This window comes from Rattus norvegicus, chromosome 11 (assembly GCF_036323735.1).
Source record: "Rattus norvegicus strain BN/NHsdMcwi chromosome 11, GRCr8, whole genome shotgun sequence".
NCBI classification, from domain to species: Eukaryota; Metazoa; Chordata; class Mammalia; order Rodentia; family Muridae; genus Rattus; species Rattus norvegicus.
Genome location: NC_086029.1, coordinates 69,697,293 through 69,711,741, shown reverse-complemented (window position 1 = coordinate 69,711,741; position 14,449 = coordinate 69,697,293). Strand labels below are relative to the sequence as shown.

At 46.3% G+C, this 14,449-nt stretch overlaps 2 protein-coding genes across 6 annotated transcripts in view; one reads left to right on the top strand and one right to left on the bottom strand.

The window, feature by feature from the left end:
* Positions 1-6,745, top strand: part of Cfap44 (cilia and flagella associated protein 44) — an 85,002-nt gene extending 78,257 nt beyond the window's left edge. Inside the window, exons 33-35 of one of the 2 annotated variants that reach the window (XM_063270671.1) lie at positions 1,847-2,007; positions 2,768-2,902; positions 4,134-6,745. In XM_063270671.1, the coding sequence (XP_063126741.1) occupies positions 1,847-2,007; positions 2,768-2,902; positions 4,134-4,325 (488 nt within the window). In that variant the 3' untranslated portion in view covers positions 4,326-6,745. The remainder of the gene's footprint in view (positions 1-1,846; positions 2,008-2,767; positions 2,903-4,133) is intronic. The other variant, NM_001134590.2, reaches the window with a different exon arrangement.
* Positions 6,746-7,732: 987 nt separating this feature from the next.
* The window catches only part of Boc (BOC cell adhesion associated, oncogene regulated), a 75,307-nt gene continuing 68,590 nt past the window's right edge, over positions 7,733-14,449 (bottom strand). For 2 of the 4 annotated variants that reach the window (XM_017598158.3, XM_017598160.3), the window contains exons 13-19: positions 13,933-14,038; positions 13,488-13,610; positions 11,131-11,352; positions 10,250-10,485; positions 9,987-10,063; positions 9,315-9,505; positions 7,737-8,500 (exon numbers count right to left, since the gene is read on the bottom strand). In XM_017598158.3, coding sequence (XP_017453647.1) covers positions 8,313-8,500; positions 9,315-9,505; positions 9,987-10,063; positions 10,250-10,485; positions 11,131-11,352; positions 13,488-13,610; positions 13,933-14,038 — 1,143 coding nt within the window. In that variant the 3' untranslated portion in view covers positions 7,737-8,312. Of the gene's footprint in view, positions 8,501-9,314; positions 9,506-9,986; positions 10,067-10,249; positions 10,486-11,130; positions 11,353-13,487; positions 13,611-13,932; positions 14,039-14,449 lie in introns of all 4 variants that reach the window. The other 2 variants (NM_001108317.2, XM_017598159.3) reach the window with 2 other exon arrangements.

Here is a 14,449-nt window from a genome sequence, read left to right as displayed (position 1 = left end):
TTCCTATTGCTTTGGGTAATTTATTCTTTTTCACTGCTACTGCAGTGCCCCATTTTATGAATATTAACATATTTACCTAACTATCACCTTGAGCATTTAGGTATTTTCAACTTTTTGTTGTCACAGTGAGACTTTTAAACATGATTCCTCATGCACACATACATATAGGTTCGTGTGTGTGTGTGTGTGTGTGTGTGTGTGTGTGTGTGTGTGTGAAGTAAGATCAGAAAGATCAGTACGGGCTATCTGCACAGACATGCTCAGTGCAGGGTTTTTACAACAGCCAAGATACAGAATGAACCAGACCAGGAGTTCCACCAGCAGATGAGTGGACAGAAAGATGTGGTACTAATCATAACAAAATCACTCATGTATTAGTATTACTACTAATACTAGTATTTATAACCTTTAGAAAAGACCAAGCAACTGTCATTTTACAGAATAGATGAACCCGGAGGCCACTATGTTAAGCAAACTAAGCCAGGCACTGAAAAGTAAAGTACCATATGATTTTACTAATGTGTGGTTCATAAAAAAATGTTGAATCATCAGGAGTGGCGGCATACACCTGTCATCTCAACTTTCAGAAAACTAAGTGAAGAGGTTTACTAGACTAGTTAACAACAATGACTGAATTCTTTAAAACTTTTTAAAACTCTATATTCTTTCAGTTTCTTTTATGATTAATGCTACATTGTATTTGTAATCTACCTGGAATTAATGTGAGATGTAACAACCCTAATAAGAAGATAATTATCTTTTAAGATACTTTTTATAACATTTGGTATGTGGAACTCACAAGTAAGCTATGAAGTATCAAAACAAAATGAGTCCAATAAGGTACCTCCCAACTTAATGTTGACAAATTGTAACACCCACCTGTGCAAGATACATTCTCTTGGCTTTCCTTACCCAGAGAGAACCACTATTGCCAGTTGTGTGTTTAGTGTTCCATTTCCTTAAAAAGATATACACATTTATATGCATTCCTAGCTAGTATGTTCCTTTGGAACCCCCGGAAAGCTCTTGTACCTTACGTAGCTCATGGAAAAGACCAAGATTAACTGTGGAATGGAGTGATCAAGAAGAGGTGTGGGAGACCGAGGAGAGTGGCAAAGGAATGGGGCAGAGAAGACCCACAAGGCCTTACTGTAATGTTTACTCAGAGTAAGATGTTGTTTTAGTTAGGGTTTTACTACTGTGAAGAGATACCATGACCAAGGCAACTCTTCTAAGGACAACATTTATTTGGGGCTGGCTTGTAGGTTCAGAGGTTCTGTCCACTATCATCAAGCTGGGAGTATAGCAGTGTCCAGGCAGGAATGGTGCAGGAGGAGCTGAGAGTTCTACCTGTTCCTCTGAAGAGGGTATTAAAGCCCACGCTCACAGTGACACACCTACTCCAACGAGGTCACACCTGCTAATAGCGCCACTCCCTGGGCTAAGCATATACCAACCATCACAGATGGAAAGTTCTAGAAAGCGTCTGCTCCATTCTTAGTATTGGATTCTGTAGATATCAATTAGAAAAATCAGATAACCTAATACTTTAGTTGGAGACAGACGGTAGTTGAGGAGGGAAGGAGATCAGAGCTTCCAAGCCACTTAGGGAAAAACCTGTCCATTTTACATGAGTTTTTAAAATGAAAAAGGCTGTCTATGAACCAGCATTTTTAGTAAAAAAAGCAACAGGCAAACATCCATAGGGGAAATCTCTTGCTAACAACAACAAAAGAATCTTAACGACCTTGCAAAAGCGGTCCCTTGGCATCTTTTAGTTAAGGCTTTGTTCATTTATTATTGGCTTGGGCCTTTGCGGAGACTGAGGCCGTGACTGTCTTTTCAGAAATGGATGAAACTGTCCGAGAGCTAATGATCAGCAAGTTTGGCCGTGTGATCGATCTGGAAGCCCTCCAGACCCTTTCTGTTAACACAACCCTTGAAGAGCTGAAGATCAAAAAGCTTCGGAAGGAGCTATCCAATGCAAAGGAGATCAGGATGTGGGAGGTAGGCTCAGGGAAGAGGCCAAGGGGGGAGGGCGAGTTATAAAATCCCCATGGGGCTTCTGCACAGCCCACAGGGGCCTGCCTTACTTCTTTACTAGAGAAACGTGTCGATCTTGAAGAGCCACGTGATGCATTAAAGTGTACATTGCACCCATGACATGAATTCACGGTTCTCTGAGAATCCCCCCTTGCTCTACTTGATAGCTTTGGCCTCCTAGTCCAATTTGGAAATTAGAAAGCACATTTATGGCTTGGGGGTTGAGTCTCGGTGATGACAGTACTCAGCCCGTGCAAGGTCGTGGGTTCAATCCCCAGTCCCACTAATAAATTAGTTCTGTATAGTTCTGCGTATGTGCACAAACAAAAAAACAGTGCAGCTGTGGAGGTCAGAGGACAACTTACAGGAGTCGGCTCTCGCCTTCCACCGAGTGGATCTGATGATGGAAATCCAGTCAGCAGGCAGGGCAGCAAGCGCTTTCTCTTTAATCAAACCAGACCCCACACAATCGCTTCCGTTTACATTTTCATACTGGCTTTGGGTTGTGTTTTCATGTACATGCAAGAGTTCCCTTTGCCTGATTGGCTTTAAACTCGATTTTTCCTTCTCTAGTTTTAAGCATTGAACCCAAAACCTAATCTGAGTTTGAAAAACACTCTACTTTGAGCGATGTCCCCATAGTTTTGACCCAACTGGATGCTCGTTTTTCTTTAATTCCTCCCAAACTCACTCCTTCCGTTCTCCCCCCCTCCCTCCTCCGCAGGAAAAGATTGCTCAGGTGCGATGGGACCTGATGATGAAGACGAAGGAGCACACCAAAAAGCTTCACCAGATGAACGACCTGTGCCTCGAGAAGAAGAGACTTGATTCCAGGTTGAACACACTGCAGAACCAGCAGGTGAGTTCTCTTCCGTCCGGCCCCTGCAGAGTTCAAAGCCCAGCAAAGCACTGGTATTCCACAGGCCTTGGACCGCCTCCAGGCCATCTGCCCCTGGACATTGACTACTGGCCTCCTTAGAGCGGCTCCCAGAGGGTACTAGCTCTGTGTATGCCATGAGTGCGTATGAGTAGCCACCATACACTTTACCTCAGTCCTGGAGAGTGAGGTAACAGGCGCAAATAATGACACGGGTGGACTCCCTGGTTTTGGTTGGTGTCAGGGTCCATTTTCAACGTTTATTTTACTCGGCAGGAAGCTTGCTAGTTTTTTTGTTTGTTTGTTTGTTTTGTTTTTGTTTTTGTTTTTTTGTTTTTTTGAGGGTTTCAACTTGTCATTATGGAATCCATGTTGAGCCCGAGACTGTACTTACTACAGAGTATGTGATAGGTGGGACACTATTTAATAAACATTCACCAAAGTGAGCTTTGACCTTTGGTAGCCTGGCAGCTTCTATAGTGTCTGCCAAAATATCAGTTGTCTTTCTTAGTACACACACACACACACACACACACACACACACACACACACACACACCCTTTATATTTCCTGTAAGAATCCTGGGAATAATTTAAACGAAATGTTTTCAAATTAAGGTCCCCTGAGGAAGCATCTTCCTCCCGACGGGAGGGAATGCGTTTACAATGTAAAATGAGATTACAGGCAGAGAAAGGCACACGGGAGCTGGCATGTTTTCACTGTAATCGAAGTTTGTAGTCTTTATTTGTCCCAGGTTTCCAGCTAGGAATGGAGAAAGACAATACCCTAAGGCTCGTTGACGTTATGCACAGTTCATGGCTATCTTAGCATTTGTTCCTGAAATGTCTATGAAAAGAAGGTTGCCTCTACGCAGGCAACCTTCAGAGCAGATTTTAACTGTGCTAGAACTCTTGACTCTCGCTAGACTGCAGTGTGAAGGGCTCCTCTGGCATCGTAGGTCCCCCTAACTTGCCTTTGTGTCTTACCTGGGTCCCAGCAATGAGCCTCCAAGTGGAGAAGGATGGATAGACAGTGCAAATGACTTCCGAAGCAAGGTTGGATTTCAGAGTTGTTAAAAGGCACACGTTTTAAGGGTGAGACTTTAGCGGAGGAGTAAAAAGTGTCCGGAAGAGGCAGTTGCTGTTTAAATGGACTGTAAGGGAGATGGTTTGTTGGTTCGTTTGTTTTTTAATTTTCAATTTTCCCCAAATAGGGAAACGCCTTCCAGGGCCCCCGGAAAGCAGATATAGTGGCAAAGCAGAAAGTCACTGAACTGGTCCAAACCCAGTCAGAAAAGATCTCCGCGTTAAAGGAAGAGATCGCGCTTTTGCGGAAGAAGGGGGGGCTCATCCTCCCTCCCATCACACCCATGCAAGAGAATGAAATGAGGCACATGGACGCTTAAGATTGCTGTCTTCTCATTTCCACCCAAGAGTTTCAGAGGAATTCACCAGTCTCCTTTCCCGTTGCCCACAACAATCCTCTTGCTTTAAAGCGAACCATAGTGAGATCTTCAAAAAAGACTCCTGAGCCGTGACTTAACGCTATTTCCCTAGGTTAGAAATCACCGAGACACTGACGTGTACTTAGGACTGTGCTGAGTAATGTGTTTTCACCCTAAGCTAAGTATGAAGAAGGCCGAATCTCATAGCTGCAAGAAGGCCGCGGTTAGACGTGTTTCCAGAAAAATATCTGTTTTCTCCGGTATTCCGAATCTGTAGCCTTTGGCAAGGAAAACTATTATTCAGCAACCCATGAAGAAACTTCCTTCCTTAGTCCTTGGATCTTTAGAAAATAAACTGTGTTAAATAGTCTGCGAAAGGACATGAGAGAGAGAAAAAGCAAACCATCCTGCCAATAATAACTTAGAGTAAGAAACACAAATCTGAACGTTGCTATTGTTGACTTCATAAAGCAGTCAACATAAAGAGGGCTCAGGACTGAGGAAAAACACAGACAGACACAGCAAAACAGCTTGGGTTGGCAGAGGCCGCTCCCTGATTTACCCAGTTTCGGAAAACGCCTCAGTTCTGAGGTTCACATTTTCCAAAACAAGTCAGTCAGGGAAGCTTTGCTCTAGTTAGGCCCTTTGTGACTCCATCAGAACTCTGCCTTCTGCCAGGCTTCACCTGAGTCATTACTGGTTCTGATCCAGTACTTTTATCTGTTGGAGGTCTAACTCTAACAGCCACTTTTGACTACGTGTGACATTTTGAACTCAAGAATGTACTTTCTGACTCAGAGAAGGATTTATTGAAATTCATGGCTGCACCCCTCACAGATTGATCTCCCTGACACTTGGTGTCCTTCCAGCAGTGACACTTTGGCTTCCCAGGTGGACTGTCTGCATCTGTACCAGAAAGAAAGCTCTGCTGTGGCCGAGGCTGTGCTGGAGAGCCCTTACGAGTTTCTGGACTGCACATCTGTGAACACAATTGGCAGCGATGCAGATCGACACATCTGTGACTTTCCACACAGTGTCAGAATGCATTGAACAAAAATACAGTCCCAAGGCACATCAGCTCTCTTGGCAGCAATTTACAGAGTAGCCCAAGTTCCCCCACCGTTGGCTATTGTTATTTGTAACGTTTGACTGCACTCTTGATCACAGATCACAGGTTACATTTCGCACAGTAAAATGTCATCTGTGTGAGTACGTGTATCTATAAATGGCTACAAGGAAGTTCCAGGCCACAGAGCTCAGAGAGGCCTTACCAGGGGAAGCAAGGGAGCTGATACCGATGCACTCATTTAAAACGGTTAAATGCTATAGACGCCAGTTGGAAGCCAAGCCCAGATGAACCAGGCCACACGATTCAGCCCAGTTAGCTCTCTGGGAGCAAAGCTGGGGTTTGACCCCAGCTGCAGAAATGCTGGGCTCAAGGCCGGGTCCAGATGGACCGACGGCAGCATCATAGTAGAAGCCTCCAGAATGCTTGTATGTCGGTAATCTCTAGCACACTTTCTGGGGGTCAGATGACTGGCTAAAGGCTGTTCCCCCACAGTGTTAGATGTTAGTGTTATGGTGTTCATGTGACAGTTAAGGTGTATTGCGTATGTTATTGGGCCTGTTTCTTTTTCTGATATAATTCTAACACACCCATGTGTCTGCATGTTCCCTGTCTACTTGGCTAGTTGGTAGGTAGTACCGTCTTACTTGAAAAAATGACCAAACCCTGACCCATGGTCCATGTCGGACATGGTAGCAGTGTCTGCATCATACAAACACAGCGTGAAGAATCTGCGTCTGGATTTGTACGGTTCTTGTTGGTGGGGGGAGGGGGCGGGGCGCAGACTAAAGGGCAAGGCCACCCAAAAAGCAATTAGCCATTGCTTCATACATTATGGAGTGGATTGAGGTAACCTGGTCTCTACACTCAGCTATGCATGCTTTCACTAATGAAAGTGAACAGGTGCTAATCATAGCCTTCATTGCTCACTAATGCACAAAAAGTTGCCTCGAAACTTAGCTTTAAAAACAAGTTATCGCACTAGAGGATAGAGGTTTGTGGGGCTCAGGGATCTGATTAGCAAACCTGGTAACCAGGATCTTAGGAAGCCTGGGCAACTCCTTTGGTGTCTGACTGTTCCGGAAGAGTTCAGGAAGTAGGTTGCCTATAAGTGGCATTCCCCAAAACCCACTTTGACAATTCCTTTAGATCATGGAGAAGAGGCAAAATTAGGCTTTAAAAAAAAGTTTCCAACAGTCTGTCGAGTGAACTACAGCTCAGATTTGAGGTGCATAAACAAAGACTGGAAACAATTGCTCTGCCCATTCCTCTCCTGGAAGTGACCATTAAAAGGCTTCGATCCCCGTGTTTGAAATCACATATCTTACTTCTTCTCGGCCAGGATTAGATCTCATGCTCCTAATTTCCATGTTCCTTACACTTATTTCTATAAATGCTTTAAAAGCACTGCCTTCCTGAAAATCGTGCTGCATTTTGAGCACAGTTCTTGTTCACATCAGCTGCCTTCTGTAGAAACCGGACAACACAAGTCTAAAGAGGCTGTGTGCAGTACTCATTCAGGCCAGCAGATGGTGGACTCATCCCAGTCTACCTTAGATCCTGTTTCTCAACTTCACAGAGTAAAAGCTGGCTGATACAACTCTTAATAAGATTAAATGTGCCAGGCTGAATTTCAACTCTTCATTTTCCTGAAATATACAATCCCTCCTCGCACAATGCATACGCAAAATGTGTGAAGATTTGCATTAAAATTTTCAGTTTCTAATTAAGTCTAGCCACACAAAGGTTTTAAGTTCTCTCTCTCTCACACATGCACGCATGCACGTACACACACACACACACACACACACACACACACACACACACACACACACACACACACACACACACACACCCTATTGATGATGTTGGTTTGAAATGGGACAACTCCTCCAGCAATGGTAACTTTAGAATGAAGGGAACCTATTAAGGACCACATGTTAATGGGGTAGCATAGCACTATGTGTTTTAGAGGCAATATTTGGTCTTTTAACACACACACACCTACACAAGAAGAATTAGCTTCATTCCTTCAACGTGGCAGATGCTTACCTCCTGTCCAGCAACAGAACAGTGAATTTGCCTCCCATCTGTGTACTCCTTCTTGGAGTAAACAGTTTGTGATGTCATGTTACATGAATCCAAACCCAGTGTTCATTGTTTAAAAAGACAAAGAAATATGAAAAACATCTGCTACTGTTTCCCGATTTTATCACTTGATGGATTGGAAATCGTCTGGAGCAGTTCTTTAGCTACTGGAAGACGGGACTCCCGACGGCTAAAGAAAACGCTGACTCATGCGTGACTATGATGAAGATTACAGGGAAGACTAAACATTTATTTAGAAGTTACAGTGTTTGTTTTTACAGAGATATGTTGCCACCGATTATTGGTTCTGGGAGACTGTTAATGCTTAGAGTGCTGTACACATCTGGGGTTTTTCTCGTGACATCTCGGAAACCTGTCCTATGCCACCAAACCTGAGTGGCTTCCGGGTGGTGTCAGTCTGCAGCACCATGGCTTTTGCTTTATCCCTTGCGTTCTTCCTGAACAGTGTGCTTAGGGTCCTTCCGCCAACTCGACTGCAGCTTCTGAGGCCTCCCGGAGCCCCTGGAGCTGCTGGTTCTGTGGTCCATCTGCAGCCTGACTATCTATGACACTCACTTCCACTGGTCTCCAGCTACTCAGCTGTTTGTTTTCTGTCTTGTGCCAGAACGGGGAGGATTCCATATCTCTCCAGAATTATAGAAACACATATACATTTATTTACAAGTACATAAATATATAAATATGGCTATAATAGAAAAATAAATACCAATTTTTCTCTGTCAACAAACAAACAAACATATAATATATAGTCTTTCGGGCATATTGGCGTCGGCCTAAATTGTGGGAGGTGGTGTTTCAAAGGACACATGAACTGATGGGCTGGGAGAGAGGCGCACCCCAAGTTCTTGTCCTGTGTAGGTCCCTGAAGGGTGCTGGGGACAGCAGTCTCCTCCACCCACTTGGCAGGAGTCAGAACTGTCTACCTCTTCAACTGGTACAAGACCTAAACAACACCGGGGTCCTGTGAAGAGGAAAAAGAAGACATTAAAATCTAGACTCATCAAACAGTCCTGAGCTAATCTCTACCTACAGCTGGTCACACTGGCCCTAGAAGGGGAGAACCCTTACTAATCACCTATGCTTGTAGCCATCAGCCATACACACATAAAACACAGAGGGAGGCCTAGCTCTCTCTAGCCAGGCTGGTTCTACCTCACAATCCATTCCCCTCGTCCAACCAAATCTTGTTTTCCTGATGATTGGTCTGGCTTTGGAGCTCATGGTCCTTAGAATTCCATGTCCTAGGGACAGGGTCTAGGGTCATCACAGCAGGAGCATACACACCAGCTAAGCCTCTGAAGTACCAAGTGCCCAACTGAGTCCTTGCAGATTTGCTCGAAGTGGGTAGAAAGGGAGCTATGGGCAGGGGTGGCCCCTCAAACAAGTTCTGTGGGCATACACAGTTACAGTGGTGATGTGTATACAAGCATGACTCCCTAATGATTGATAAGAACCACTCCCTAATTGAGATATGACAGAACAGGATCAGAGAGGTCTCCATGTGGTGAGAGAAAGACTTCGAATGGCCCTGAATCTCAAATGCAGAGACCAAACAGGCCTTTGGAATAGAGAATGCCTTCTCAGCCTTTGAGGACCAGTTATAGTGCTGAAGTCAGACTGACCTGGAAAGCCCTCTTGGGGCTGAAGCAAATAAGTGGCCATCTACCCCAACCACCCAAACACTCCTTCAAAGTCCCTTGGCCTTTCTCCTTGAAGTCATTGCTGGGTTATGGGTAACCCCATCAGGCGCATTCTCCCTGCTGCCCCTGGCTGACCTGAATGATATTGAGGGTCCCATGAAGCTTCTAGCCCAGGACCTTCCGGTGCTCTTCTCACTGCTGTCTGGCACGTGGTGACAGGTTGCTTCTGGAGGTGACAGCAATCTTGAGGTTGGAGCAGCTGGTGAGTTGAGTCATCTGGCAGCGTGTATAAGAAAGAACCTTCTTCTGAACCAGACTTGGTACCTCTGCATCGTATAAGACCAGACGGGGTGGGTCAGGTCCAGCAGAACGGGCCTGCACTTTCGCAACCTGACACCCATCACCAAAAGGTTTCAGAGCAGGCCCAGAGCGCACACTGGTCTCCTGTGAACGTCAGGAGGTCCCACACCAAATTCAGCTGGTGATAGTTTAGCTTTGCTGTGGGAGGTGGCAAACTGGGCGTTCAGGGGCCTGCAGGCAAAGCTGGTTCTACCTCAAGGGTTTGGGTGAGTCAGTGAGTGACAGATGCTGAGAAACAACGGAAGCTCCTGGGCAGAAGTGCATCACAACTGTGCACACAGCACATTGCCCATGGGGCGACTGCCCCGGCGAGCACAAATGGCAAACCTGGGAATCCCTCTATGAAGCGCTGCTTGGCTCTGAGTGACAGACTTTGGACATGAGCTAAAGGGAATGGGAGGTTTGGAGACTTGGGAAATAAAGCAGGAATGGGAGGGGCCTGGTTACCTGGCAACCTGCTGGTTCTGGAGGTCATATCCATTGCTAACAATGGGCTGCCTCAGTAGGCTGTTGGAGTCTTCCCGCTGCTTGGAGGAAAGAGTGAAAGGTCATGATATGGGAGCCCAAGGAACTTTCTAGTGCTAACCATGGAGCAGGATGAGCTACGGCTGACTATACCAGCAGGCCTGGTTGAATGGGAGAAATGCTCAAGCGGCAGCTCATTGTCTCTCCATATGTGCACCTGGGTCCCACACTCAGGAACTCTTTACCTGTGCAAGCTCCCCTGGGCAGTGCTGTTGAAGCTTCCTGCCTGGGCAGCCCACTGTAGCAGCAGGGTAGCCCCTGCTTCCGTGTAGTCTGCTGACACAGGCCCGTCCACCAATACCACTGAGGTAGGGCTGGCCATTGGCTTGGTGACCTGGAAGTCCTCCCAGTGGCACCATTGTGTACTGGCAGGAAGAAGACAGGAGGGCACTCCGAGGAAAACCCAGATCTGTTGTATGCTCTGGAAGGACAGAAGACAGAGATCTACTTAACCTCCTCCAGCTGGCTAGAGCCCCACACTCAACGGTGTCAGAGAGTTAGATGGGAGGCGACTGTCCAGTAGCCTGAGAGTACTTTCTCTAAGTCTTCCTGTCACCCATTCCTTCTTTATAGTGAGAAGCATAGAAAGAAAACGGGCCAATGGCTTCAGGAGTGTGATGAGTTTGAAAAGGGCCATTGTTTAGTGGGGGAGTCAGCTACAGGTACTGCTATTTGAAGCAGATGCTAACAGGCAAGTCAGGTTAGCCCAGGAGGAAGGGAGGGCCCAAAGCAGCTCGCCCGGGACAGAAAGGCAGAAAATGGGATGAGCAATTTGTATATGAGCGTGTTTGAGGAAAAGCTTCAGACATTAGAAAAGGAGGGAGCAGGTAATTACCGAGCACCAGGGGTATGAGAGGACACTTGCTCTTAGAGAGGTCTGTGAGGCAGGAGGGAGGAGCCCAGCCTCAGATATCCACTGTTTCTGTGGGACCTTTGGGGCCACCTGAACCTGGGAGCTTCCAGGGAGGTGGAGCTGAACTGTCTGGCCCTGCCTGTGCACTGGCCTGCGTGGTGGGCTGAGAGACGTCTCTCCCTCCTTCCCCTCTGTGCTGCGGTGTTAACTCACTCTGCTTAGACCAGGCCCTCCATAGGCAGAAGGGGATGAAGGTGACGATGATGAGGACGATAGAGCCCAGAACGACCCCGACAATCAGATAGGGCAGGTCGCTGGCCCGGGCCACCATGGCTCCAGTGCCCATCGGCCGCTCCATGGCTTCTAGGGGCGGAGGTTGTGGTGGAGCCAGAGTTAAGGGTGGGGGTCTTCCAGGCTGACCAGAAAATTTCCGAGCTGCAATTGAAGACAAAACTCACATCAGTATCTATTTTTCTGTCTTTTTTTTCTTCTAACAAATAGAAAAAGAGTCTCAATTCCATGAATATAGGAAATGAGGCCAAGATCCCAATACAGGGGACTCAATAGCCCTTGCTTGACTCCTGCCCATAGCTTATCAGGGACACTGGTACCTAACATGCAATGTGTTGTTGAAGTGTTTGTGAGTCAAACACGGAGTCAGAGTGGACACAGGTAATTGTGGTTTCTGAAAGAACAATTAAATGTGTGAGAGCAGGGAACGGACTCAGGTGGACGAACTTCCCCAAAGCTCTGCCATTCTCAGGTAGATGAAGGGACTCGAGGTGCTAGGTATTAGCTTGGGTTGTAAAGCAGGGCACCTAGGCCCTCCGTGGGACAGAAGATAATTAGTAAATTCGAATCAGAGGTAGAAGGTTAAACCCTATGCTCGTCATCAGGGTCTGCTACTGCAGGAGAACCTGCATGAATTCTGCCACTTCCTTCTTTCTTTCAGCTTTCTGATGTCACAGCCTCCCGGCCCACCACCACTCGTCGTCCTTCTGCCTCCTCAGATCCTGGGACACAGTCCCCGCTCCTCTCAGTCTGTGTAATCTCTCCCGTTTGCATGATTCCTTCTATGTCCTAAGAACTGTGGACGCAGGAGACATTCTGCTTTTATCAGACACTTTCAGCATGGGGACAAAGATTCAGCCACTGGGAAACTCTCCCAGTCCTTCTCTCCTTTCATTCTCCACCCATAGTTCATTTCTCTTCTCACCCTCTCCATCCCAGTAGAGGGCAGCCGCCTGGGCAGTGCTTCAGATGAAAACCTCAAGCTTGCTTTATCTCCCACCCCAGCATGCAGTCGGCCCAGGTTCTGCTCCAACCTCCTCAAAAGCAATGACAAAAACCATTTCTTCACCTTTATCTCAGAGACCCAGTTCTCTCCCCTCAACCTGCCTGTGACCATTATGATAACGAAGCCCAACAAGGACCCTCTTCCACCTCACAGACCCTGCAAACTGCACTAACTCCTCCTCCGGCATCCTTCAGTCACCCAGCGATGTCAGATGCCAGTGTTTCTGGCCTCTCCCCTGAGCTTCCCCCTTCTTCTCCTCCTCCCGTCTGGAGGCTTAGCATGCCCCTCAAGGCAGTCCCTCCTCATTCTAGCTTAAAGAGTTAGTCCAAAGACCTGAGAAGATAGATAGATGGATTTGGGTTGTGTGCACATCTGTCCCTCCCTTTGATTGACGTGGCACAGAGGACAAGTGTGTACAGGAGGTGCTTAGTATTTGTGAAGTGACTGAAGGGAATGCGTAGCGGGAGGCAGAGAACAAAGATGCCTCCACCACAGGGGAGTGTTGTGTTGTCTGACTCCTTGGTAATCCTATGATTAGGACCTTAGTAATACACTGTTTCATCTCATTTTGTGTATTTAAAAACTGGATATAATGATGCCTACTCAGCATGTGTATGCATTTAATATGCTTTAGTACAGAAAATGAACCTGGGCTTGTAGCTATATAAAACTGTCTGAAGTAGCTTCTATCACATCTTGGCTATAAAACTTTGATCAAGGTGTAGATATGTTTCCTTCCCATATCATCAGGCTATAGTTAAACTAAATAAAACCAACCAGTAGATACCAAATACCAAAAAATATAAAGTGTATAGAACATTTTCATCTTAAGATGGATTTGTTCCGGGCTGGAGAGATGGCTCAGTGGTTAAGAGCACTGACTGCTCTTCCAGAGGTCATGAGTTCAAATCCCAGCAACCACATGGTGGCTCACAACCATCTGTAATGGATCTGATGCCCTCTTCTGGTGTGTCTGAAGACAGTTACAGTGTACTCACATACATTAAATAAATAAATTAAAAAAAAAAGATGTATTTGTTCCTAATGAGTTCATGGGTCAATTAGTTCTCATATCCTTGAAGCCATCATGGTGGCAACCTACTCATATTAACACACAGATCAAGAGAATAACTAGGGAGTCAATTGATGAGGTCAGGGTTCCTTGAAAAATCAGGGTCTTCTTGGAAGGGCTACCAATGTGGGGGTGGGGAAGCGAGACTCTGCTCCAGTCTGTGGGAATTCCTGGGACAGGAGAGGACCCTGGAAGAATCACCTTTGGTCTCACAGATCATGACGTTGCTGAACTCGCTCTCCCCTCCTTCGTTGAAGCATTGCATCTTAATGTCATAGGAGGTCTCTGGCTGCAGGTGGCTGATGGAGTGCCAGTACCTGTCCCCTGGGAAGGAGAGTGAGAGTCACCATAGTGATGTATATGTTGCTCGCTCGGCCTTGATCACACAGCCAGACAAACTTGTTCGTCTATGCTAGCGCAGCTGACCAACACAGGAGACACACGAGGGCATCATCTGCATGACCACCCATGTTTCTGTTACGCTATGGTCATTAGGAAAAAAATCACATTGAGCCTTTTAACTGGATAGCTCCATATGTGTCATAAGGGACTCACTGACACTGACTCTGTTTTATGATTCATGAAGTTTTGCCAACACCCAGTCCCCCTTGCCAGGGAAGGAAACACCACCAATGCATGTTCTCACCTTCCACCATGTCTTTCTTGTAATCACTGTCGTTGTCACTATCTGTGGGTCGGTAGTAGATATAGAAGCCATGGATTGGGGTGTTGTTGTTGCTGGCAGGGATATACTACATGGAATAGAGAATAGACATGGTCACAGTACATCAGAGAAATCGTCAAAGCAAAACCACCATGCTGTGGAATCTTCTCCCCAGTCCAGAGCTTGAATTTTATGGAGGCCCCAGCAGACATTCCTGAATAAGTCCCTCAGGCTCTCTGAAGAAGGCTACAAAGATTGGGCATTATTTTATTTTGCTGATGGGCCCTGGAGCTTTTAGAAGCAAGAAACAAATTGTACTTCTTCAAAGACATTGGTCCCTTCTGAGCCTCCCTGAAAGCATGAAGGTATGCTGGACACATGTTGAGATTCCTTATGGTATCAGGTGAAAAGCAGGAAGAAGGGTGGGATGCAATCAGAAAGTGGGAACCAGTTTAAAAGAGACAGCCAACAACAGCTCCAGCTGCCATCATCCTCCCAG